We start from the raw sequence: 27,998 nt of genomic DNA, 5'->3' as shown, positions 1-27,998 counted from the left end.
ATATATACACAATTTCTTTTAGTTTAAGTTAAATTCTTTCATGTTTGATTTCAACAAACAGTATCCTTTAATATAACAAGCTTAAAGGGAAGGATAATGACTGCTCCTAGCTGGTACGATAAACCAGTTCTTTTTTGCAATGTTTGCACAGGCATTTCAAGTGTGTTTTTGAAACTGTTAACATTGCTAATGACAATAAATACATTCAGTCCTAAAGTAAATAAGGGAATATGGGAATGTTGCACCATAAACTGACTGAACCAGTATGTTGGGATTTGAAAGCAATGAACGCTGTGCATGGAAAGTATAATGAGGAAAAACAACAGTCTAAGGAAAACAGTGGCACATGACGGGGTGAGCAGATTGTCTTCAGTAAGTGACCGTGCCAAACAGTTTCAAAGGCTGACCCCACCCTTCTTGCTGTAACGTTATGAAACGCTGCTCTTTTTAACTGCTTGAAACTTGTGCATTAAATAACTACATTATATCAGTTCAAATGGTAATGTTTTTCTCAGCATTGTCTCAAAGCAGGTTTAAGGTTTGCCTTCTATACTTCAGTGGAGAACCTGTTAACATAGTGAGTTAGTTAATTAGATTAAATCTCTTTAAACGAAGTCTATTTGTATTTATAAAGTTTAAGTTTCCTAAATAAGCCAAATATGCCTCACAAATCATTGAAATTACTACCAGAATGCCTGCTGTTTTTTCTACTGTTATGCTTCTTTTATGTTTCTGTATGTCTCAAGATTTCTTTCGAACACCTAGCCTCAACTTAACGTCACCATCATCAATAATCAAATGAAGCATGTACAACAATGCAGAAATCTCAGACTAAACATAAAAAAGGACAGTTTTACTCAAACAACAAGAAAATATGAAGGATGCTTTCAATCCTGATAAAAACAAATGACCTTTAGGTAATTCCCTTTAACATCTGCTCACCCTTGCCTTAAGTAGTTAAATGTGTTGAATGGCCGAGTTTAAAAATATGGCTATGGCAGCTGAAATTAATTGATGGTGGCGAGCTGAAAACATTAGCATAAGCTGCTTCGTTTTAATGGCTTGCTGTTTTGCTTACTTTTCTGTTCATTTTACCTCATCCAGCTGTTTTTTTTCCACCAAACTGCAGTTTGACTGATAATAAGAGATAAGAAAAATTCCACAGAGATGTGCTCCAGTGTGGGAAAAAAACCTATGCAACCCATTACAGTTGTTTATGTTGCCTTGACACAGCAGCTGCTCAGTAAAGATGTTAAGCATTTACTATATTGAAGTGTACATGTTCACATCCAAGCCCCTGGTTAGTTAGCAATTTTGAGAATCAGAGTTAATTATTACCAAAGAAGAGGTTATGGTGTGAACATTTCAGCATGTAACAAGCTAGATTTCTGGGTATTAACACACCCTGAAGAAAGCTGAAACTGCACTACTTTTTACTTCACTACATTTGTCCACTACTGTGTTTGACAAATGTGTGTAGAGGGCCATTTTTTAAGTGAATCTTCACTGGCACTCCAAACAGAAATACTAGCTGCTGAGGTAACCACAGAACTATGGATGGGTCTGTTTTTTTATGTGCACTATGCCTACCATAAAAGTTTTTTTTCAGTCAGTATTTATATAGTTGCACATGTAGAATAGAATCTCTAAGTCCAAAACTCCACTGAAGAAGCACCATTTTAGTTGTTTTTAGGTGATTCGATGCTGTCTTATCTTGTTTTTGTTTTAATATAGGGCTGTTTTAATTTTATGTATTATGTGTTTTATTTATTTATTTTGCTGCTTTCTGTTATTCTATTGTTTTAACTTATGTTCTGTACAGCACTTTGTTCCTGTGCTGGGTATTTTAAAGTGCTTTATAAATAAAATTGGATTGGATTGGATAACACTATTTGTGAACTTTGAAATGCATCTTGAAGCTTGTTCCCGTGCGTAAAGGTTTAAACTCTAAGTGATATTGCATGAAAATCTTGTTGACTTGCCTACATTTTCCTTTTTTTCCATATATTTACAGTGCTTATCAGCCAAAAGTCTAACTTCTGTAGTAAACTGTATGTTTCTCTTTGCCTTACCTTCTCATAACCTTGCCTCGATTTGAATAGTTTAAGGGGTAACTCTTAACTCTGACAGAAAGAAAATGGCAGAGGAACCTGATATTAAATCTCAGTATGGATGTGTTGAAAATGATTTGAATGCTGAGAACAATCCCACAAGATTTCTAATGTTGCAACTACATTGAGCTGAATTTTACATTTCGGTTTTGCAACTGTCTTTGTGTGCATTTCCAACATGTTCATAGTTAAAATTCTGTGAGGGGTAACTCAAGATAATGGACAACAGACAGAAGTGTCAATTATCATTATTATTATTATTATTATTAATATTATTAATATTATTTTTATAGAATATAACTTAACTATGGGGCAAATAACATCTGACTGTGATGTAACTTCATATTTAAAATGCTAACAATCATTTGAGCTTTGTTTAGCTAGTAAGTCCTCAAATTATTTAATAGTTGCCTCGTGAAAAAAAAAACATAAGAGATCTACAGCAAGTTTAAAATGCATAGGTTGGATGGAGGGAGATGAATGCATTTTCCAATCTCATTCTTTGCATAATAAACATATAGGAAAAAAATACATACAATGGAGCCAAAATGAGCACACATTTTTCAACAGCCTTGGCTAAGCAGTCTGGGCAGCTGTATAAAAATGTACAGTCAACAACTGTAGAATAAGACCAGTAGTTACCAGTTTGCATTTACGCTTGGAGTTCATATACACTGCTCCTGCTTTAGCACACTGATGTTCAAAAGAGGCGAATTCTGGCAAATGTACAAAGTCAGCTGAAGTTTCCCAATCTGTCCTTGGCCTCTGACATGAACCACACAGGCCCACAGGAGCACATCACAACTTTTTGAGCAGTGGTTTGGCAAAGCTGCAGGTGAGCATTAACCCTTTGTTTAGAAAGAATCCACCTTAGATAAAATATTGACCACACATCAGTTCGCTATTTGTGAACATGAACAAATCGGATCCAAAAACGCCATAATCTTAATCTGAGAGGATGCCAAAAGACAATGAGCTGGCATTTTTTACTCAAAATTTCATTTGATGTCATTTAACAGAAAGCCTTTAGGTTCACAAAGGTTTGAGAGATATTATGTCTTTAATTTTCATCTGCTTTGACACACAGAGTTGGAATTATGAGGACAAACTGTGGATAATCTTAGCTCTATATAGCAGATTTGGAAAAGACTTATTGATGTTCACAAATCAGGTCTGAACTCTCATTTCAGTGTGCATTGTCCTTTTACCCATCTCCCTATAGCTCAAGGGAAATAATAATACTAATCCCTAATCACTAGGGACAACTTGACTCCGCTTGCTTCTTCTCAGCTTTCAGGCTGCATGTCTTTCTTCCTGCCTTTCCGCCAATGAGAAACTTCACAGTCTGAAAAACAAATGAGAAGAGAAACTCATTTAGGCGTTTACACATTAGCTTTCCTCATCATGTTTTATTGCCACATAATCAGTATAACAATATAAATTCTCTTTCAGGCAAGTGAAAGATCATGACAGAACAGATCCGAGACCTTTCTGAAACAAATCCCCTTTGGAGTTGTGCCATCCAGTGAAAAACTCTGCCTCTCGTGCTGTTTTGTCAGGTGGTTTTAACGTTGTTGCTGATGCGAGTCTTAAACAAAAGTTAAATGCAAACCGTGTTTTTCTGTGTGCGTGTGCGTGCTTAATCATTTCACTTTATTAAATCCTTGAGACACAGTTCATCCAGATGGTTTGGTAAAGGCTGCAGGACAACTCAGAGCATCAAAAGTTTGGCTAGGTGTTCCAGGCAGGACACTTACATAACACAGCGGTGCTAGAACCCAAAAAATAATGTGTGTATACTGTCATGATTCCCAACCACAGCCTTCTTATAAGACATCTAATTTGACACTTGCTTCCTTGCTGGAAAGTCTACGTTACTGAAGAATGTACTTCCACTCTATCATCCCTGAGTTTCATAAAATATTTAGTCCTGTATGACAGGAAACATCTGCAGAATCTTAGCTAATCCAAAATCTGAAAAACAAATGCTGATGCCTCTTTAACAGCAAGACTGACATTATGTAATGAGCTGTTTGGGGAGTTTATACCCAACATCATCTTAACGAAATGAATCCATTTAAAAGCTGACATGGGATGGTTCTTAAACAAATTACAGCCTACAGTGTCATTTCCTCTCTTATACTTACAGTCTTCTTGAACGTCTGCGTTGGAAAAGCATTCACTGAAGAGGCAGTACATGGTGCGGCACAAGTTGTCCAAGAGAAACTTTGGAGTAGCAAATCGCCAACTAGACTCTGGCATGTTTTCAGGCTTTTCTGTTAAACTATCCCAAATGTCCTGGATTTTCTCTGGAAGGTCCTCTTGGAAGACCTAAACACACAAAAAACACAAACACATCAGTTAGCCTAAATGTTAGCAAATCAAAAAAAAAAAAATAGGGATCAATAAGGTGTTATTAGAATAAAATCTCTTGTATCTTAGAATGTGACACTGGCAGCTATAAGGTCTGTATACACTTATGTGACCTGATAAAATAGTACAAAAGCTTACTTGATAAACCAAAAAAAGTAAGATTGATCACCATAAATTGCATCTTTTCCACATTATCCCTGCATTTCCTATCAGAGTAAGCCAGCAGATGCTTTTAATTCCTATTACAGCCAGCTGTCCAGGTTGACCTTTTGTCTCCCAAAGCTTCATTTCACACACTTCACATCTGTCCAGACCAGCCTTGCACCCACCCAAGGGCTCAGGGTGATTAAAGTTTTGAGGCTCTGGTATCTAACCTATGCTTTGCTCTGAGCGCAAACCTAAAATTAACCAACTGTGTGGATTCCTTTAAAAGGAAACTCGGGACCTGTCCTTTTACACCGACTTGTGGAAAATAGATTCACTTGGTCTGCCAGTTATGTATTTATTGAGTATCCTGAATTTTAACTTTTTGTATTCTGTTTAACACCAACTTCACTTATTTAGCAGTTTTTCAATTTTAAAGCTTTTGGATTGGTAAATGTTTAAATCGGATCTTCTAATTTTGCAATGCTTGGATATAACAGGAAGGTAATTAATGGAAAATATAAACTATTGGGTTAACTAGTAATTGTGAAAGGATTAAAGGGAAATATACCCACAGTAGTAAAAGTGCCTTTCAGCCCTAACCCTAACCCTTACAGTAGAAAGTTCATTCAATTATTATAGTGGTCAGCTATAATGTCAAAGCCATTATCCAGCAATGATCAGGACTAGACTTTCAAAGTCTGCTTGTTCAGTCATTTTCAGCCCAGACCCTGTTCATGCCAAAGATAGCACACTCTGACTGGCATAAAACAGCATTTTTGCACCGACAAGATGATTCCCAAAGATCTATTAACTGAAAAGCCTGGGATATGAAGTGTGTCCTTAAAGAAAGTAGACTTGACAAGCGGTGGACAAAAAGAAAAAGTGACATGCCTAAAGAGCTGTCTACAGCAGACAAACATTATCTGAAAGGACAGGTGGACAGACCAAACGGGTCAGAGAAGAGCAGACGAGACGCATCCTGACAACGTGTGATCAGCTCTATTTTATGTCATATTAAGGCGTAATTCAGCCCCCAGTTATATCGGGGTTTACCAGTTTATAACATGTATGTTGCAGGTTACGTCACAAACATAGTTAACTTTCTTACTGAAGCATGATCAGGAATCCTAACATCTATCAGCATGTCTGTAAGATATTTTATGTTTTTTTAATGCCACCTTTCTCTCATTTTCAGGTAAATACAGTAGTGAGAAATAGCTTTTTTTCAGCCGAGGCAGCTCTCTAAAGTAAAACCTTTTATTTCTTTTTGTGACTTGGAGAGAGTTTTACATGCATTTGTGACCTCTCGCCTTGATTATTGTAATGGACTTTATATTGGTATTGATCAGGCTTCACTATCACACTTGCAAATGGTCCAGAATGCTGCTGCTCGCCTGTTGACAGGGACACACAAATGTGAGCACATTACCCCTGTTCTTGCCTCCTTACATTGGTTGCCTGTCCATTTCAGAATTCATTTTAAAATTGTATTGTTTGCTTTTACAGTTTTAAATGGCCTGGCTCCTTCTTACCTGTCAGACCTTCTACACCGATACACTCCACAAAGGTCTCTCAGACCAACTGACCAGTCACTCCTTGCTGTCCCCATGTCAAGACTGAAACACCGGGGGGACCAAGCTTTCGCTGTTGTGGCCCCCAAATTATGGAATAAACTGCCCCTCCATATTAGGCTGGCCCCAACACTTGAAAGGTTTAAATCACTTATAGAAACACACTTTTTTTCAAAGGCTTTTTAGGAGTAGTACCAGAGTCAGCTTGTAGTCAGTTTTAGTCAGCTGTTGGTCACTCTTAATCTTTTTATTTTGTTAATTTTATTCATTGTAAATCTTATTGTCTATTTTACTCATGTTTTAATATTTAATATATATACTGATTTATTTTTATCTTCTTTTTATTTTGTATTTATCTTGTATTTATTTTATTGTTATTTATATTTATTTCTTTGTCTGCTTAATGTATGGTTTTTAACTGCTATCTCTGTTTTATTATTGGAAAGCACTTTGGTCAACTTTGTTGTTTTTAAAGTGCTATATAAATAAAGTTGGATTGCATTGGATTGGATTCATTTGATTGGCTGATGTGTGTGATGGACCAAAAAATCATTAGCCCCCTAGGAAGACATGATATAGCTTTTTTTTGTTATAATAATTCTTTTGGCATACTGGTGTGGAAATTTTTAAGATTAAACACATTATTTCACCTTAGTCGATGCTTTTACTATCTCTAAATAGAAGTGAGGGGAAAAAAGCCCAACTGTAACGTGGAGATTTTCTTCCCTACTGACCTCCAGAGCGATGTTAGGATTTTTGATCATGCTTCAGAAAATGTTTGTAATAGAGTAACCTGTGATGTTTTAAGCTGGTTGGGAATTTGTGAAAAGAAAGACTTAATCCTGATAAAACTGGAGGTTAAATAACAGCTTAAGATTACATAAAACAGCGCTGATCGCCACCAGTGCACCTGACTCAAACAGGCTCTCCTCCACACAGTTCTCTACAGCCTAACAGGTGGATTTTCCCATTTCAATGGAGCAGGCAAACAATGAAGAACCTCTGATTGCTTTAAAGATAGAGAGTGAAAATATATCCTTGTTATATTTTCTTCCTTATATTTTTTTAATATAAAACTCATTGTTACAACCAAGGAAGTGCAAAGTGACCCCCTAGACTGTTTTTTAGGTTTAGTTTCCTTGGTTTCTGTCACTAGATAGCTAACATAACCACTTTAAGGAAGGGAAACAGCAATGAAAGGCTGAGGTATGCCAAATTGCACAAGGACTGGAATCAGCCCAGATCTTTTGGAGTAATGAATCCAAATGTGACATTATTGGTTCAAATCGTCACCAATGCATACAGAGGAGATCAGCAGAGAGGTACAACAGTGAGTGTCTACGGTCATCTGTAAAGTACATTGGAGGTTCTGCCATGGTTGGATTTCAGTCAGTGGTGTTGGAGATCTTGTTAAAATTGGTTTTGAGATTTTGATCCAATTTTAATTTTGATTTTTTGACATTTTGATGGAATACCATCTTGAAATCATCTGATTGGTAGAGGTTTGATTTTTCAGCATCAAAAAATAATCCCAAACACACTGCCAGAGCATACCCTGAGAGACACACTCTGAAACTCTTTTAGCCATGGATTGGTCTCCCAGAAAACAGAACAACAGGCAGACAAAATCAAAGAAGGCTTTGAATGAATAAGCTTTAAATAAGGGTGGTCATACCAAACAATTCTTTGGAGCTCATTAGAATTATACAAACCCAGTTTTTGTCTTATATACTGTATTTCGATGTATATTTACTCATGTTTCAATATGTTGGTGCACCTATTTTCCATTTTCCTACCAAATATAATGAAATGTGGGTGGTTTGGGGCTTATGTAAGATCCAAAAATATGATACTGGAAAATATGACAGGTCACCTTTAAACCTCCTTCTGTACCAAATGTTCCATTTTACTAAGTCAAGAGGACAAGAGAAAATGCTGGACAAAAAGAAGAACAGGATGTAACTATGTTCACAGACTTGGTCAGATTTCTTCACCTACTGTCTGCTGAAACTCAAAGCCACAAGGCTTAACACGAAGAATATCTGCTGCTCTGCTGCGCTAATGGGGATGTTAACTAAACTAAACTTACAAGCAGGACAGCTATAGAAATTAATCTAAATTGTCAGATGTTTAGTAAGCTGTCTAAACTGAATAAACAGGCTGGAAATGTTTACTTTTGACTAAACACTACAACATAGAAAAGACCCAGGTTCTAAATATTAATAAATACAATCAAAGCAACATTAATGCCTAACACCAACTGCAGCTCTGGTACGCATGCTGTATAGAAACTTACCTCAGCAGGATGTGACTGCATAAAGACTGCCTGAGCATCCTTGAAGCGTCTTTCCAACTCGGCTGTGTAAGGACGTGAAGGATGTCTCGTTGGCAAAACCCAGAGGATCTAAAAATTCAACTTGCCTTTAGTTTATACAGCATTAAAGGTGTTGATTTGTTCAGCAGGGAAATGTTAGCAAAATCAAAAGTGCATAAAGTGTTTAATATACAATAATTAAATGCTACACAGTGTTAAGGGAAAATGTAACCATCTATTATGAACTTTTATTGCTGGAACACTATCAGTGTTATTTATAAGAAATTCACAAAATGAACTAGCAGTCCAAAGACATGCTATTTTCATAGATTAGAATCTCCAAGGCTCTGGGCAAACCTTTAAACACACAGTAGTACTGAGGTAGCAAGGCTGGTGAGGTAGGACTAATCACTAGTACAACACACCTGAAAGGGTGCCCATTATGCCCATGCTTTACATATAAAATAAAATAAAATTTAAAGTGCTAACTAAAAAAAAAACAGATCCACCAGCCAAAGCCACTACCACTCTAACAGTGCTTGTAGAAACTGGTCCCCCTCCAAACGTAAAAGCATCGAGGCACTCAACAGGAACAGGTGGTATTGAGCTTTCAGTTTTATAGCACAATAGGCAAGAGGTGGACAGTGTTTTCCCACAGGTTTAGTTCATGTTACTCAAGCACAAAATCTTTCCCAAACATTTCATAATTGTATGAATGTCATGTGGGTAACAAAGCAGCCTGAAGGGGTATGTTAAGGGTGGTTGCAAGGATGGTAACCTGAGCGGCATGTACAGGCATGCAGCAAGTGACTGAACCAAAAATTCTGGCTTAAATGACAGGGTGTGTTGGACTGATGTTGTGCAAGGAGTTTGTCATGTGAATTTGATAAGAAGTCAAGGTCTCAGATGGACTGTCTGAGCTAGCTTGCAAAGTTAAAGCTCATTTGTGCTTCCAATGTGTCCCAAGGGTTGGCATGATGTAAACTTCATCATCTGCCCTTCTATTCGAGGATCAGCCAAAAATCTGTCCCGGACCACAAGCTCCTACTGCACATGCCCCACAAAAACGAAAATGATGCTTGTTTGCATTGTACATCTAGTGGTTGCTGAATTTGCTTAATTAAAAAGTTCTACAGCCCAGTCTGTGTGTAGTAACTTGTTTTTCTGTGTTCAGCGTAAGCGGCAATTGATGTGCCAGTTCACTGAACAGAACAGCATGCTGAAAAAGAAGACTATGAGCTGTCTGTGGTCCTGAAATATGAATAAAATGGCGTGAAATATACAGATTTTATTTATTTCGTGGACGTTTCTTTGGCATGACATGAAGCCTTTTATACTCACTGTGGAGATTTTTTACTTATATTTTCTGTTCACCACTAAGTGGTTGAAGTTGCCTCCTTTCATTTGTCCTGACAGTGTGTTTTAAACACCAAGCAAACATTCACATGTAATCTGGACTTTAAGCTGTGTCCACATCTCAAGCTACACTGCTGTGTAGTTAAACAGGATGGCACCAGGTTTTCCAGGCTCTGCATCCCTTTCACATGTCAGTCATGTGAACCTTTGCTCGCACTGGTAGTTTCTTTAACCGCTTTCCATCAAAGTTAGAATCAGCTCAACCTGGTACCCACCCATTTTCAGCAGCCAATTCTTATTTTGCCTGCCGAAGCCACAAATCAAAATTGCATTGGCATTCTTTTGTCTCTAGTCACCACATGACTTCTATGATTTGGTGCTATGAGTTACCTCAGGGTAGAAAAATCACTTTTCCTTTTGTGTGTTTATTTTTCCATCAGCCCGCCTGCTCAGCCATAAAGTTAACTTAGGATAGCTAAATTATCTTGAAGGCCCCTCTCGCCCCTCCTCTGACATGTACAAGAACAAGTTACCGAAAAGACTATGGGTATGAATACATTTTTATAAAAGAAACAGGGGTATAAATAATTCCAAAGCAAAAGGTTTTAAATCCCTGCAGCATTACTGTAAATTGAGACTAACTGGTGTGTCATGCATTTGTGTACACCCAATTAAATGTCTAATTAGCTTAATGGGCTGTAAGCATGGGTGTTTAGATATGAGAGTTGGCATGTGTGGCTCAATTCCCACTGAAAAACGATGGCCCCAGCAGTCTCTCATCAGCTCTTCTTAGACAAACAAATGATATACCACACATCCACATTTCAGAGCAGAACCAGCAACACAAACAGGTTCCACTAGTAACAGCTCTGTTCTTACCTTTTTTAAAACACCTTGATACACTTGAAACCACAGCCTCTGGAGAACCAGGTCATCCAACCCCTCTGGTCTTAACTTCTGATGAAGGAAAAAGAGGAAAAAGACAAACTCATCACATCACCATTCACACGCAGACTTTATTAGGAAGACCTTCTATAGGAAGACCTTCAGCTTTTAATTAAAGAAAGTCAAAAGATTTATATAGAAAACAGAGGTTGTCTTATGACTTTACCATTCTGCTGATATTTGACAGTCTAAAGATTTCCCTATTATGAACTTTGATGGTGTACTCGATGGGGAAGTTGTGTTTCTGTAAGGGAAAGAAAAACAAGAGACAAAAATTACCACATAGATTTTGCAACCCAACTTACTTCTTTTATGTTTCGTAGAAATTTACAGTTTGACCTGACACATGGTAGAAATTTCGATTTTTGATTTTAGATGTTTTTGCCCACACAGGGAAGATATAAATGCTCTATTATGGTTACGTCCCCATGCGGGTCAGTCACTTGATAAATAATCTGTTTACCTATGTTTTGTTTAAAAACACTTGCTAATTTACGTTGCAGCATTTTTGTCATGCACATACAAGTTCTGAGCCCACATGTATTAAGATGCCAGTGATATCAAGTTTCATTATGGGAACTGTAAGAACACGTTTTTGGAGCTTGTCCCAAATTAGGAAGAAGTCGGAATAATTCCATTTTCCTCTAAACCCTGCATCACTGACCCCACGCCACATGCCTGCAGTCATGTCATCAGTGTCTCACCATGTACCGTCGTCTGTGGCTGAGGCTGTCGTTGATCGTCCTCAGTGGTGTGCACATACTGGAGTGCGTTGGGGCCATCAGAACGGGAGCTATCAAAAACAGGCCTATGGAAACAAGAGTCACACAGCACGAGATTAACTGTACAGTTAATTTCTTTACAACGCCCTTTCACAGGGCTCTGCTGAAATTCTTCAGATGCAGTTTGTATGCGTCTAATTTAAAGCGAGGCTAATTTAGATTGGAAGAGGACTGCATGTGCAAAATTTTTGTGCATGTGCGTATGTTTCCCTGCTCCCAATGTGACTCTTTTACATGATCAGTTAACATTTAAATTTTAACGGAGGAAGTTAAATACCTTAGAGAGCACATCAAGAAGATGAGTAACACACTGAGATGCTGTATACATGTAGCTATTTTCAGAATTATTAGAAACTCACTCTGTGACAAAGTGTCAAGCATATGTTTTCATACATGTGATACTTCCTTCTGTCAACATCTGTGTCCCCTGTTGGTCTCAAGTAAAAAAAAAGAGCTTACTTCATAAGCTCATGTGGTTTTGGACTGGAAACCACAATGCTATCACCACTGTGATATCTTAAACAACACCAAAGATGTTACCTTTCCAGGACCTAAACTAGTACTCAGATGTTTGTTTTTAAAACAGTTAACACTGATGCACATGCACCATTAAACCAATCTGCAAAACGGAAATAGCGTCAAGGCCAGCCACCCTTTTTATTTAAGCCCATTTCTTTTCATATCATGCAAAAGAATGGATTAAAATAAATAACTGACGGTCTACATTTTTTCCTACCTTTTATCACCCAGATTTATTATATTGTTTATATACTGATGGGATAGTCTAGTTATTTCATTCTTTGTTTTCTGACTTAGGAAAATAACACAAATAAAACGTCATATGTTCTGATTGTCTATGATTAGAGTTTTGGAGTTAGGGATCCTCATCAATGACAACTGTGTGTACTGTGTATGCCTGACGAAGGGTCTGAGCAGATGGGAATTAGCTAGTAGCAAAACCTGGTATAAGGTATCCTTTCATTTGTGAGATTATTGTTTTTGTCCATGTCCTGACAACAACAACAATAACAACAACAACAATAATAATAATGATAAAAATAATAACAATAAAATAATAATAATAATAATAATAATAATAATAATAATAATAATAATAATAATAATGAAACAAACTACCTAATACTGTGTAGCGTATAGTAATTACCATCTTACTACAATGACCATGGCATATGTATTTCTGTAGCTTAACTGCTCCTACTTTAATTAAATATAAACTACATAGGGTACCAGGAATATCAACATCTACACATATTTTTAAAATTACTTTTATGAAACTCAGGTACTTATATGTTATATGTCTTATGTGTAGTGGCTGATGTAAAAAAGCATGACAAAATTACGTCTACATTACATATATGTGTACGCTGCTGTCTGTAAATTAATTGTGCTAAACATTTTTAGTGCAGTGGCTCTTTGGGGGTCACTGCAATGTGTTGTCATGGATATCTCTAAACACGCGTTAATCATACAGTGATGCTAATAGTGCTCGTAACTTATTACTTTGTCTTATGTAATGAATATGTTGTTTGCAAAGAAGAAGAACGATAAATATATGTTTTATTATTCATAAAAAAATAACATACATGTTTGTCTTTTTTTTTTTTACATAAATCAAAATCAACTTTGGCCTTAGTGCTTTTAAACTAGTAGGACTTCTAAGACAGCAGATGTTTGGATGTCATAATACCAACATGACAGCTGTAAAAGACGGTAAGCTCCAGTTAGTTGTGGAGCAAAGTGTACTCTGTCATGTCTCTTGGTTGAGTAATACTTTATGACTCTAAAATCACATGATCTGATACACTGATGAATATATGCAGCATACCTGAATGGCGACACTGTCATAAGAGTCTACAGTCACTTCATATATTCGAAGCCTTTAATGAACACAGCTGTTTTTATACATCCATCTTCATTTATAGCCTCAGCGTGAACGGTTGGGTCAGCTGTTTAGAAAGCCACTTTCATGAGAAAGGCAAACAACTTAACTCTGAGCACAGGGTCACATTTTAGCCATGATTTAAGAAAGTTCACAGGGCAGCCAACAGCAAGGAACAGACAAGATGATTAGTCTTAATAACATGGTGAGCGTGGCCCCACTGCAAAGAGGCAGCCTGTTTTAAGTGTGTACAGTATGTTCTTGGTCACAGGGTAAAGACAATTACAATTTAGCATACCTCTTGTTAAATATGTACAAAAGGACAGTGTTGGTTTAACAAGTTACAAAGTAACAGGTTACTGTAATAGGATGAATACAGACATATAATGGAGGATTTAAGTGAGACACTACAGTCAAGGTACTTGCTTTGTGGGGATGATGCATTGTTGTTTTAAACATGTAAACCTTCAATGATTTTCTATAGCTTAGGGGATAGTCCAGTCCTAAAAGGTTTCACAGAAAGGCAAATGTGCAACTTTACTGTAAAACTATTTGAAAAAACAGCACTTGAAGGCACTCCTTAAATCTTGGTTTTACTAGACTTAAACTTATTCTAGTGAGTAAGGTTATTCTTTCCATGTGATCTTCCAGCTCTTGTACAGCTTCAAAACAAATCTTTTTTTTATTTTTTTATCCATCTGATAGCTGTTAAAAAAGCCCCCCGGGTAAATGAAAACTTACACCTTCTGGTGACAATAAAGGAAAGGTCCCAAGGTCTCTGAGGAAATGATTTATCTAGTTTGTCTTAGCACGTTTTGTGTGAACCTCTGCTCGGGTAATTCTGCAAGGAAAAAAAAGGTGACTTTCTCTACTGTCAGAGATTAAAATGAAGTTCCCAAAATCTGACATATTCTATGAAAAGAACCATATGGATACTTGACTCCACTGCATGTGTTTGTGCATGTGCCAGTTCCAGAATCTTCTCTCAGTCTCAAATTCTTTCAAGGTACGAAGCTCAGGAAAAGAAATGAGGCATGTAAAAGCCACATACTACAGAATTCCTTTGGCTTGAATAATCACACCTGCATCCTTTAAGCTCTATTCAGACAGTTGTTGAGTACGTCATCATTGTCCTTGCGCTTTCTATCTAAATTATTTAGAAGACGGTGTACATGGTTCATAAAATGTGCTCCTGTATCTGAACCTACATGTCAACACATGTTGGTGCTATTCACGAGGGAATGCTTGTGACTCTGCCTGTGTGTGTGAAACTCATTGGATTAATTTCTACTGTTTCATTTTTGGCTAGTGTAGTACCCTGCTGATTTTAAGATTTAGTTTCACTCTGTTGGCTCTGAATGCAAAATGAATACACAGCTATTGATCAAAACAGGTTTGCCTTACAGTAGCAGACAGAGTAGAAACCCAGCAGGTTGTGTAATGTGAGTGGTCCCCTAAATGAACTCCATTCACTGCAAACACTATTAAAGCATTACCAGACTAATGCCTGAAGTACCTTTTGCTGTTTAGAGACACTTTATTGCTTTGCTTCCTGGACCACAATATTCTCCACATGTGTCATCCATCACAGAACATCAGGTTTGTATGCAAAACTAATGCTTATGCTTATGTACTTATGGTCTAAAAAAAGAAGTTATAAAGTTGAGTTTTAAATGTGGACTATTATAATTTTTAAGACAACTTAAAGTCGATCCCTCCTGTAAATGTAACAAAGTTTATGCTCCACTTCTACCAATTATCACTTTCTACTCGAATGTATAAGTACATTCGAGTCAAACACAGACCATTTTTATGGAACTGTTCAGAGTCTCTTAATGATAGTGTAATAAATGATATCTGACTGCAAGCATAGGTGACAACAGGCAGTGGATTCAATGTAAAAGCCTTAACAAGACTCACGATAATAGCTATTTACAATAAGGCAATTTTTTAATTCTTTAAATACTAATTTAGTTTCAAAGCCACACCAACTGGGAAAAAAACAGCAAACTATGATTTTAATGAGCAAGAATACATAAATGAGTGCTGCATTTCTAGGTGATGAAATTCAAACCCACCATTGTTAGCCCACCTTTAAATTACCAACAAATTAGACTGAACCCCAGCGCCTCAAAACGGCCCCTTAAGGCAGTTCTACGCTCTATTTGGGGCCTTTTAATTTGATTTTGCTGAAATCAGAATTTACCAATAAGTTTGCAGTTACCAGCTTGAGAGATGACACTATCGCACTGAAATCCATGCACTAAAATGAAGTGTAACAATGGAAAAATCCAAACTGAGACAGGTTATCAGACTAAAACTGTCATCACTTACGTCATTGCTTTTCCCATTGACGCCATTCTAAGTTGGGCCAATTAGTGAAGTCACCACTTTAGAACACAATGGACACAAGTCTCCCAGTTCATCGACAAAATTAAGCCTTACATGGGTTCAGCTGCACGGAAAGTACCATAATGCCCCTAAAATGAGTAAGCTACAGTGTAGATAAGATAAGAACCGAAACTGGAATACTGTGGCTGCCAGTGTTAGTTCCAATAAGAAAGCTCATATCACCTGATTTCCCTGATCTTAGAAAAGTACCACGATTTTGGAAAAGCACCAAGAAGGCAAATGTCTATGGTTGACACAGTGTGTTCCCAAACGTCATTTCTCAATCATCCATTCTACTCCCACTTATCCTATTCAGTTGCTGCACAGCTGGACCCCATCAAAGAAATTCTGAAGGAAGAGGAAGTAAGCTGGGCCATGCTCCTAGACATCACAGCGATAAAACACAAAGACAAACATTCACACTGATATTCAAAGGCAGGTTAGAGTTTGTGAGTTTGCATGTCTTTGAATTGCGGGAAGAAACATCTGTGAACACACAATGAGAGGTTTTAAAAGCAAAAGGCCTGAGCTGAACCCAGGAACTTCCTACTTTAAGCGATACAGTAGTTTATTATAAGAACTTTAATGAGTCAGCGTTTAAGATAAAGAACTAGTTATAGACAAACAACAAATCTCTTTAGTTATAGGAGTTGGTAGATTACAAATTGCCTAATCAAATGTAATTAACAAAGCAAAATCAATTATTACCAAGACTGCTAAAGTGAAGTACTGAAAACAAATATGCTCCAGATTAATATTTAAATATAAAAAGTGTAAGTCTGTATTGTCGGATGACGTATAAATACTTTTCTTTTTTCATCTGTGATGTTTTTGCTTTCATTTTCTTTTCTTTTTTTCTTTTTCTTTTTTTTTCTTTTTTTTTTTAAACCTGTCCCGTTTGGTTCTTTTGCCATCAGAATTATTGTCTAAAGGCGAAGAAAGATGCCCAACGGATTTACTTTACCAAATGGACCATCCCAGCCTTGCCGTAATGGTCCATTTGATTTACCTTTTATTGTTTATTTTATTTTATTTTTTTTATTTTTACTTGCTAGATACGGGACAGGGGAAAAGAAAAGGGAGAAAGAAAGAGGGGGAAAAAAAAACAAAAAAAAAACAGCGGAGAAGAGGGACGGGGATAAAGGGCAAAAAACAAAAACCAACAAAACAAACAAACAAAAAATACATATATCGATCACCTGGATCACCTGTTGAGAAAGAAAAAAGAAAACAAGCAGAAGAAAACGAGAGTAATAGAATAAACAACATCACAATGATATATGGGAATATAACACTAAATACTTAATATTAAACATTATTGTGCAGCACGTAAGATTGACAGCGCACAGTGTGCTTTGAGGTAGGAGCCAAAAAGGGTGTAGTTTGTGTGTGTGATCACCTGTGTGTACACCTGTGAGCATGAGCGCGCTTGTATTTAAAAGGTTCCTTAATGTAATGATCTGCTAGAGGGTGTGGGGGGCCACAGTCCCATCCTCCAGGGCATGAAGCAGGTATGGAGGAGATCAAAACTCCAGACATCCAGAGGCCCCCAGAACACAAGAGACCAAGGAAGACCAACAGAGGGGCAGCCGCGCCACTATCCCAGAAAGAGCTGAGGAGAGTCCCAGATGAGGGATCACTCAGCAGCCGCGGAGCAGAAGCCAGGGGGGGTTGCAGTGACGTGCCCGTGAGCTCCGCCGGCAGCCAGCTGTGCCTGAGTGACCGAGCCCCAGGCCGAGAGGCCGAGGGCACCCCACCCCCGAAGTGGCCCGAGCGAGCCCCAGGTTCCAGGCCCCGATAAGCAGCCACCAAGGAGTGAGCCGGTGTGTACCCGGACGCCCACCCCCGGACACAAAGAACCACCAACGCACCGATGTCTGAGGGCGTCTGCCACCGGCAGGGGAAGTGGTGGGGGGAGATAGGCCTCCAAACCTTGGAGGGCCTGAGATGTCCCCAGAGAGGTGGCGTCTGATACCCAACCTGACATATAGACACAGACATACAGGCACACTCAAATACAAACATCCATTCCCACCCTCATGCTCTCATAGGCAATTACTCCACACTCAACCAACGTGGAGACAGACATAAAGAGACGCTGTACACACAATCACACTCCCCAAGCGTACTCTAAGAACCGGGTCTAGGTACCCTTGCCCCTGGAGGGGGAAACTGCACCCAGACCCAGGTGGTGTTACCCTTTGCTTTCATTTTCTAATGGAAGTTGTTTGAGCCATTACAGGTTGAAGCTTCAGCTTCACCTTTTTTGGACTATATAATTATAGACTGACAATATTGTTGGTTTTGTTGGTTATTGTTATCTATTCATTTCTGAGAAAGGTGCTCTCTGTTTATGTGTGGGTCACACCTACAGTGTCTTTGAGTTAAACAGCAAGCAACAGTTGTCTTTGTGATATTGCGTGTATCCTTCTACCCCATTACTAAGGCATGTATGTGTTTTTTCCTACTTCCTCATTCCTCATGGCCCCCAGCTTTCACTGTTCCTGACACTCAATCATCACCAGCTCTGCAAGGAGCCTGCACACCTGACAGATCAAGCTCTGTAGCATTTCTACCCTCACTACTCGACTTTTTGGCACTTCATTTGTGTACTTGTGCATGTAAAAGTCCAACGAAGAATGTAAAGTCTATAGTCCGTAGTTAATCAGAAAAACAACCCATTTTCTCTTCCGTCAACTTTCCTGGGCATCTTGGCATTTCTCCGTCTCATAAGCCTCAATCAGACCTCCAATCTCCACATAGGTCTATTGACCACCACAAGCTGTAGCCTGTAACTTCACCAAGATATAACAAAATCTTCTTTTCAACCCTCAAATCTTGATGACCCTGAGAATACCTTACACGCAAATCTGTGACATCATGCCCACACAAATACTAAGCAGATTGCTTAAGCTGGGCATACACTATGCGATTTTTTCAGTCGCATTATTCAGCTTCTGCTCAAACTGCACGATTGACTCGCAGGGGTTAGAAGTTCGTAGGTCACAATGCAGGGTCTCACACTATACGGCCCGATGCTCTGATGCGACCTGAGTGCCCACACTGTGCGTCCATAAAATGAAGGTTATGAAGGTTATGTATGCCCAGCATTAGTTTGCATGAGTACTTTAAATTAATCAGATTCTTAGTTGCGTTCTTTTGTCTGACTTCCAGCTGTCCTTATCTACTCTGTAAAGCTTGACGGTATTTCTGTTTTAAAAAAAAAGACAGAGAGAGACAAAAAACAATATACACTTCTGGGAATCTCCTGGGATACCTCAAAGTTGTAAACTTTGAGACAATCACCTCTGCTGTCAGAGACACAGTTCTCACCCAGCTTAACAGGAATGACTTCTTGTCAGTGTTTAAAGGTGTCCTGTCCAAGTCTGCGGATATGTATAATCCCAACTTTACTACGATTAGTCTCTCACTCTTACATCTATTCTTCTATGTGACAATTGTGGCTTAGTTTGATCTGTTTTAATAACAAAATGTCCACCAAAGTTTTATACTCAGTTAAGTGTTACTGTGATGTACTCATGGGTTTTTGTTATTAATGAAATGTTTTAAAATACTCATATCATCATATCATGTGAAAAAAATATCTGCATTGCCTAACCTACCAAAGTGTAACTTTGCAATCCTTCAAAAGAGTTTTAATAAATCTCAGGGACTTTGCCTCTAAGTGGAAAAATAAACAATGCTATGCTAAGCTATGCCATGCTATGCTAAGCTAAGCTATGGTATGCTATGCTTGTTTTTAAACTCTTATCCTTCCATGCATTCTGTTTGGATGAGCCAAAACCTAAATTTAAAACACACTATGACTGGACGTTTACATACATAAGCCAAAAAGTCCCGCTTCCTCTGACAGAGTGCCTTGTATATTACCAAGTAGAAAGAATTCCTGAGCATGAGAACTGTTAGGCTACAATCACTTTCAAGCTTCCCACAGTCATGGCCAAGGAACCCTTGAGTATTTGCTTGAGGTCTTTCCAAGTTTAAAATGTGAATGCTCCTTAATAAGGGTATGCAATTAGATTGCACACTAGAAGGCTAACAGCTAACCCTAATACTAGTTTAACAGTCAGAGTCTGGTCCATTCAATCAAAACTGGCTTTTTTCCACGTTGTCAAGACAGTGGAGATATGTTTTTATATAACAATATTTTTTTTTCAGAGTTCTTTTAATGAACCAGCTCTCTGCACCAAAATCCCCACATTCCAGGGGCTCGGTGACCCCAGGTTTCTTCCAAAATCCTATAAACATGCATTTTAATTAATGACAGTGCAGGCTGCCTCACAGTAAGAAGATTCTAGTTCAGGGATTCTGGGCCAGGTTACCAGCAGGTACCAGGTACCTACTGGTAACCTGGGGGCTTAAAATAAGCCAGGGGATTTTAAAAATCTAAAGGTATGACTTTCATTTTCAGTCAAAAATACAAACACTCCTCCTCCTATTAACCTGATAACACAATGCTGTAATGGGGACAGATATCGTAATGCATGACACTAGGGGTCCATCTCTTATGGTTTCGATTATAAACCGCCTACAGTCTTTTTTGTTTGTTGGTTGGTTTTAAATAATTTGTAAAAAAAGGAAAATGTTTCTTTCTCTATTTGGAAGCATTATGGGGTTTAGTCAAGCAATCGCAAAGGTGTGTGCACTGTTTATCTCAGCAAAGTTGTGGTTGAAAAATGTAACACACAACCCTCTGATGTGTGCTGTGGCAGCAAGTCTTCAGCTACAGTCTAGGAAGAACATAAGTGTTCCTGCCACTAAAGGAATTTAAATTAACAATAATTAACTAGGATGTCAGTAAGCAAACATTCGGAGCGTGGCTACAGTTGCACACAGTCTATATACAACCATGTTTTCATTTTCTACAACAAAACACTGAGAAACCACACAGATTTTACCAGATGTCATCTGTCCCTCTTGCAACATTCAGGTGTTTGCACTACAAGAGGTTGAAGCACAGACTGTATATGCTGGCACTGTAAAAATACATAAAACTGGTTTAACTAGCAATCAATTCTCACAATTTCTAATAGTAGGTTAATTAAAACTACAATACATGATGTCTTCAGCAGCTTAGCCTTTAAGAATCTTTTCCTTTTAGCCATTGCCAAACATTTGATGATGTTTATGCTTTAATAATGAAGTGTTGACAGTTTCCCATTTCTCTCTATTGCAACTCCTCCTTTTAACTGCTTTTACACAACACGAAGCTTCAAGTGTTACTACTTAAATTTTGTACTAACATTTTTTAACAGCAGCTAAATATGTAGGTTTAAAAAGTACATTCAGCATCCAGGCAGACATCAATGTCTTTTCATTTTGACCAAGTACAAAATCATAGCAAACCTGAAACTTAGTGACAGCTATTTGAATAATTTATTCAGTTTTTCTAAATAAGATTACATTACAATAAGGTACCTGAAGTATTTTACTGTGATCAGGAAATATGTAAAGGTTCCCTGCACACAACACCGTGTTCTGATATTACTACAGGGACATACAAAGCCAATAGGCAACAGATGTCCGACTGCTTTGGCGATAAATTGTAGTAAATCCATCACCTGAGATTGAGTTAGAATTTGTCTGCATTTTTTTTCTAGTTGCCGTCTAAAACTCATTTATTATAAGGACTACATATCAATTACAAGGTTGGCAGGACAGATGAAAGCTGAACACATATCACTTGTGGTTGTAAAATACCTGCCGGTGGTGTACATGGGCCCCGGGGTGCAAGGAAACTGAAAAGAATGGTATTCTAAAAGAAGAGCTTGACATGCATTTAGCTAGTCAGTGTATTCCTTAAATATGCTGATGCAGCATAATCGAAAACTGGATGAATTCACCCATCTTTTTTCTTTGCTGTTGTTTTTTTGTGTGTGCCAGGAAGGATGTTCTGTTATGTATTTGTATCTAGATATGGACACATAAATACATATTAATATTTAATGATTTATGACTGCTCTACTTTTTAAACGCTGATAAAAACTAGTTATCCTACTTGCATGGTACTTTAAATTTGAGAATTCATCCATATATGTTTCCTAATTTCCAGTATGAACAACAGAATCCATTTATAGATACATATGTACCAATTTACCATTTTTTTGCATTCATTTTCATGCAATTGAAACATATTTACTGGGTCTTTTATAAAATTTTGACTTTGGGCATATTCTAATGTTTTCTGCACACCTTCTCAAAGTATGCAGTTTGCTTTTGTTGATTACCAAATGACCAAAGTGGTAACAATTGTGGTTCTGACACATATATTCTCAGGCAATGCTCTATTTTCCAGAGACGCGATGCTTTTTTTGGTTTGCAGCGAACCCACGTGTGCACTTTACAAAAGATTTCAAGGAAAACCTGCAAAGTAAATCTTAGAAAAGTTTCACGATTATCACACTTCCTCTGTAAGTTCTTCACAAGTATACATACATATGAGTGTCTACATGCTGTGACTCTCAAGCAGAGTTTGTAATTTAAGCAGTTCTCCCAAAAAAGTCAGGTCAGGTGTCAGGTTAGCCTGGGGTCATTTGCCATCTCAGTTAATCTCCTCGGCTGTCTCAGGAGTATTCATTCTCAGACAAACAAAAACAAATTGAATGTCTGACTGTTTACAGGTCTTATTAACCTGATACAATACAGCCAATCTTTTCAAAATCAGAATGGTAAAATCAGGACAACCAATAGGTTATTTTCATAAGCATTTCTGGTAGAAAAAGAGTATTGGTGAGTTAATGACTACAGACATGTGGCCCACCCATGATACAACCAGGATTGGGCTTTGATTACAAGGAATGCAGTGGGTATTTGGTGTTAGCATTAATCACAGATAGACAAGTTTGACATAAGGGCTGGGACCCTGAAGACCTTCTGTTATTGTTCACAAAAAGAAACTGGGAAATAGTATTTAAAATTGATGTTGCAGTTTTTTAAGCCATAACATGGGAAAAAACAGACAGGCATTCATGAAAAGGTAAGTAGGCTTTAATAGCATTATAACCTTATGCAAGACACACAATAATCAACAATGGCTATTTGCAACTCTATTTAGGTTTACACTGCATGCATCAGCTCACCTTTACAGCTAGCAAATGATGCTTTACATGTATACCGAGTGTATTTTACAGTCAATCAAAAATATTTGCATCAGGAAATAGAAAAAAATTCAAATACAAATTCCTCAGGCATCCCAATCTAAACATTATCTCACACATCATGACATCTGGGCACGAAAGTCTGGAAATGTGCCACAAAAGCATATCAGACTGTTTGGCCACTGGGCAAAGAGCAACCTTACAATCCCCCAGCCAAATCCTGTGACATCATGTCATAAATGCAAATCTATGAGGACATCGGCGATTAAATGCAAACTTGTATTTCAAATGTAGAACTGGTCACTGCCTTGCTAGTGTGCCACTACTTCCTGCAGTCACCGAACGATATGTTATAGAAACACACTGTTCTAAGTTTCGTGGTTCTTTTGCAACACATGCCAACAAACAAACCTTAATCAAGTTCCCACACGTCAGACAACGCACGCACACAACACCGTGCTGTAACACAGTATGAAGGCCTGAAATGAAGAAAGGCATCCTTTCTTCTACCTGCAGGTGTCTGCAGGGATTCACTCTGTTAAGAAAAATGCCCAATTCTTCATCTTAGTAATTGTGAGAAACCTACCTACTCTTACTAATATTATTAGATCAAAAGAAGTCATCATCCCACAAAACTCTGACCAGTCATTGTCTATGAAAATAACTGAGTCAGACCTAGAGGGAGTGAAAGAAAAACACACAAAAGTAGGATACGAGCAAAGTACAAAAACAGTGAGGCCATGGTCATTTTCCCTTCTAGTTTCACTGTGTCTCATACCGTCATCGCATATCTGCACAGAAAGCCCCTCTAGCCGTCTGCAAACTTTGAACAGGAACAACTCATTTTTTGACTCAGGAAAACACACAAAAACAAGCTTAACACACACACATGCCTCTTACCTCCCAGCAGGCAGACTGCAGTGGACAGCTGAACCATACTCTTTGGTTTAAGTCCTCTCCTCACTCCACAGGGCTTTGAACTCAGCACAGTGAGTATGTAAAAATACACAGACAGGACGGGCCACACGCACACTGCAGTAACACTGTGGTCTGAAACTCTTGTGCCTTCAGTGGGACACACTCCCAGCTTTAGGTCCTCATTGCACTGTTGATCATCCAGATCCTTTAAATGGCTGCTGCGCTTTATTGCTGTTGACAATCTGAAACAGGAAACAAAAAGCAGTCGAGCATTAGAAATTAAGATTTAAAACCAAAAATTACTAAATGTTTTCACATGTTTATCTGTAGTCATAAAAAGGTTTGAAGGAACGACTTCGGTTCCTACATGTAACTTCAGTTATCTTTATGTTTCATTCATAATGTTACTCTTTTATTCCACAATGTCACATTTTATTTCCTGATTTCCCTTTTTAATTCACACACCCCTCGTATAACCAGAAAGCAAGTTCAACAGCTGCTGCTTGGCTTAGTTTGGTGACACCCGACATCTAGTGCAACAAGAAAATTAGCTGCTGCTCTAAACAAACAGTACACATACACATGACCTAATATCTTATATTTACTTAGCTTAGCAAAGGCTGCACATAATATCCAACTAGCTAAACAAGTTTATGATAAAGAGACAGTGCAAACAGCAGTAGCAACAATTGGTTTTAAGGAGCGACGAGGCGAAAATGTTAAAAAGAAATCTCTATAATCAGCCAATTAATCACACTGTAACACTGCACACAAGAGCTCTGAACCTACAAGAAAACTGACACTGAGTAGATCTGTTTTCCCACAAGACAATGATCCCATACAAGCCAATCAAAGCAGTTCAGTCAGAGGTCCCAACCTCAGTCCAGTATTTTACTTCCAAGAAGAATCATAAAAAACATGAAGTGTCTCTGCAGGGAAAGCTTTTTTAGAGCAATGACAGGTTGAACTTTAAAAATAACCAAGAGTGCCCAAAACTTTTGCTTTTGTTCAAAGCTATATATTAAATACTGGGATGTGTTCCAGGGCAAATGAAAGATCTGACCAACATAACTGGGAAGTTGTTTCATAGCATGGCCATCCATTCAAAAGATATTGAGATATTTTAGTCTAGACCAAAGTCCTGGACCTCACCAAGTGACTTTCACTGCCGGTTGTAAAGCTTTCCTAGCATGGCTATTTAGCCAAATGCTTGCACTGGGTTTATGTGCTTTAAAAGAGTCCAACATAATGAAGTCAGAAAGTAGTGTTTTTGTGCTGTGTCACCCCCGATCATCTCACAATGTGAAAGTTAAACTTCTTGTAGAGATTACAAAACTAGAATCCTGTGTGGCAAGGATGACTAACCCACACGGCCAGCTGCTCTGTGTTTGTGGTACTTAGTCAAGTTGTTGAAAATGGAACCAAATGTAATGTCTGGGTAGATATTGCTTAACATGGTGATTCCCAAATGTTTGTCAAAGCTGTGTATATATATATAAAGTTATGACTGTGTTTTTACATTTCTATTTCAGTCCTTTGCATAAACTAATTTCCAAACACACAGGCAAAATCTATTAGTTCAAAAATAAATAAATAAATGAAACTGTCAAAGCAAAACCTGCTGTGTTGGCAAAGATTCCAAGTGGTAGAGGATTATTACAGTGTGACACATCAAACAACACAGAGAAAAGTCAGTAGAAACTAATTCAAACCTTCCTGACTTTTGGACTCATGTGCTCAACGGGCCTCGGCCAAAATGTGTCAGGTGACAGAAGAACCTGGCTAACACCATCAATTTGCCATCAAGCAAGCAGAAATGGCCCTTAAACATCAAACATCCATTTTGAGAGAGATTTCCAGAGAACATGGTGTCTCAACAAGAGCTCTAAACCCATTTGTTCTGATAAAATGATGGAGGGAAATTATATGATAAGTGGAGTTTGTTTCAAAGCAGATAAAAGCTCACGCTATACCAGGGACTCTCTTGCAAAAACCAAATTACAGCCATCATTCCAGGTCCAAATGCTCATTGTAAGCCTTTCTGTGACAATAATGAAGATTTTTTTCAATTTTCTTCAAACAGAAGAGTGTGCTGTATAATTTTTGTTTGCCCTTTGGTGTGCTTTAAAGTAATAATTTTCAGAAACATTCAGTTTCTTATACAACCTAACACAATGTCAACCAAACTCAAGCTAAAGTTTACACACACTCACACATTTACAAAAAATACACTTTCGATTTCTTACAGTTCTTTGTACACACATCTGCTTCATACTGCACTTGGACAGAGGTGAACTTCATTTCAGACCACTCACAAAGCGGCACCAGCACCTATGCTGTTATTAAAACCTCAGAAATACTAAGAAAATGAGCACAAACTGCAAACAGCCATCATCAATGAAGACCAATCTTCTCATTAGCTGTTCCAATGAAAGACAAGGTTTTTCAAGAACTCCTGCTGCAATAGCAAATGTGCATGTCTGATATATTATATTAAATTCAGTATATAAATAACAGGGGTGGTGCCAGATGCCAGTTTAACACACCGGTTGAGCAAGTGCCGTTTTTGCCTTACAGCTCCAATGTAGTGACTCAGATTTAAGTCCCACCTGCTTCCCATTGCTGCTTTGCTTTCGTTGACAGGAAAAATAAAATATCAGAAAATTAGAAACATTTCAGGCCAAGTTTGGTAAGCCTCTATCCAATATCTTTTTTCTGTGGCTAAACACACAGCTTCTAATTTGTAAAATCACTAATACATTTTCTCAGTATACTTTAGCGTGTCTATTTGAGACCAGAGAAAGGCATTAAAAGAATTTCACGGGTACTTATGCGGGACTTATACATAGTTTGAGTGTCTTTTTCTAATCTTTTCCTCTCTCACCTTCCTCCTCATCCTTATCTTTCACAGCCTGATGATAAAACTTTTGTTATAGCCACTGCAGCATTCCTCAGTCTCACATCACACCTCAGTGACTTCACTGTTGGTAAAATATGTCACCAGCATTTAGAGGATTGTGGCATTGAGCCCATCCGTTGCTTCAAATATCAACAAATGACTTTAACCAACCGCTGGAAAAATAGTCAGTGCGTGGCACAAAAGATAAATCACCTTTTACTCACACACCTCTTCTGTTTGTTGCAGTGTTGAAATGTATCTGACGCAGATGTTTGTGCAGTTTAGCTGCAGGCTGCTTGTGCTTTGAGGGCCCAAGCTCCCCTCTGAGATCGATAAGGCTCCTCTATCCTTCACAATCTAGGCTGTGACAACTGCTGCAAGGTTTTGAGATGTCGCCACTGATTGTATAACTCAGGCTTGCAAAACTGTCAATACGCCCATACTGTCACACTCTCATGTAAGATTTTCTTTTAAAAAAAGACTAAGAACAGAAGAGAAAGGAAAAAAAAACAACGCTTTAGCAATAAATACCCTCCGCACCTAACGAAACCGAAAGTAATGCCGGACAGCTCAAGGCACAGCTGCACACACGAGCACATGCAGGAACACCCACAGAGAGAGAGAGACAGGGAGAGACAGTAAAACAATCACACCTTTATGTCCTAAAATGAAAGCTCAAGAGATTAAAATCTGCATCCAAGACCACGCAAATGGCACTTTTCTCTCTGTGAGTGCGCTCTTTGGCATAACCATTAATAGCCCTTAAAACCCTACAACAACCACACACCTAAGTATTTAACTCTAAATGCAAATCAAAACTAATTTTACATTTTAATCTTAAAATAAAGTTTCAGTCCTCAGAGATGAAAATCTGCCAGAAAGTCAGCGTTTTCACTTTTCACAAATGACCTCACTCCCAGACTATCAATTTGGTCCTCACCACGTAGGCTACAATATTACGCAGGTACACACATACCTCCAAAGTCACTTTGCCTCGCACTCCCAGGGTGAGAAATCCTTTTTAAATGCGACGGTTGTAGTGAGCCTTTGTTAAATGCGAAGAAAAGCTGAGCGATAGAAATCCGGTCTTAATCTTGTCAGTGAAGGAAGTCCACTACTGGATTTGTCCATCCACGGAGTCCTGTTGCGCTGTCTCAGTGTGCCGCCAAGTGC

At 38.2% G+C, this 27,998-nt stretch overlaps 1 protein-coding gene across 1 annotated transcript; it reads right to left on the bottom strand.

Moving 5' to 3' along the window:
- Positions 1-17: 17 nt before the first annotated feature.
- On the bottom strand, positions 18-27,998 carry il34 (interleukin 34). The gene is made up of 8 exons (XM_063480511.1): positions 27,802-27,998; positions 23,909-24,168; positions 11,522-11,625; positions 10,984-11,061; positions 10,752-10,829; positions 8,499-8,606; positions 4,259-4,442; positions 18-3,456 (listed from the first exon to the last, which is right to left on the bottom strand). Exons 2-8 carry the CDS (start codon positions 23,943-23,945, stop codon positions 3,398-3,400), a joined length of 648 nt encoding a protein of 215 aa, XP_063336581.1. The 5' UTR covers positions 23,946-24,168; positions 27,802-27,998; the 3' UTR covers positions 18-3,397.

Source organism: Pelmatolapia mariae, linkage group LG7 (genome assembly GCF_036321145.2).
Source record: "Pelmatolapia mariae isolate MD_Pm_ZW linkage group LG7, Pm_UMD_F_2, whole genome shotgun sequence".
NCBI classification, from domain to species: Eukaryota; Metazoa; Chordata; class Actinopteri; order Cichliformes; family Cichlidae; genus Pelmatolapia; species Pelmatolapia mariae.
The sequence above is the reverse complement of the archived record's forward strand: the minus strand, read 5'-3'. Positions and strand labels throughout refer to the sequence as shown.

Excerpts from the sequence above, each read along its gene's own strand:
- il34 (XM_063480511.1), bottom strand. The coding sequence starts at position 23,945 with ATGGTTCAGCTGTCCACTGCAGTCTGCCTGCTGGGAG. Across the intron at positions 11,626-23,908 it reads TGCAGTCTGCCTGCTGGGAG|GCCTGTTTTTGATAGCTCCC; the intron begins GTAAGAGGCATG and ends TTGTTTCCATAG. Across the intron at positions 10,830-10,983 it reads TGTCAAATATCAGCAGAATG|AAGTTAAGACCAGAGGGGTT; the intron begins GTAAAGTCATAA and ends TTCCTTCATCAG.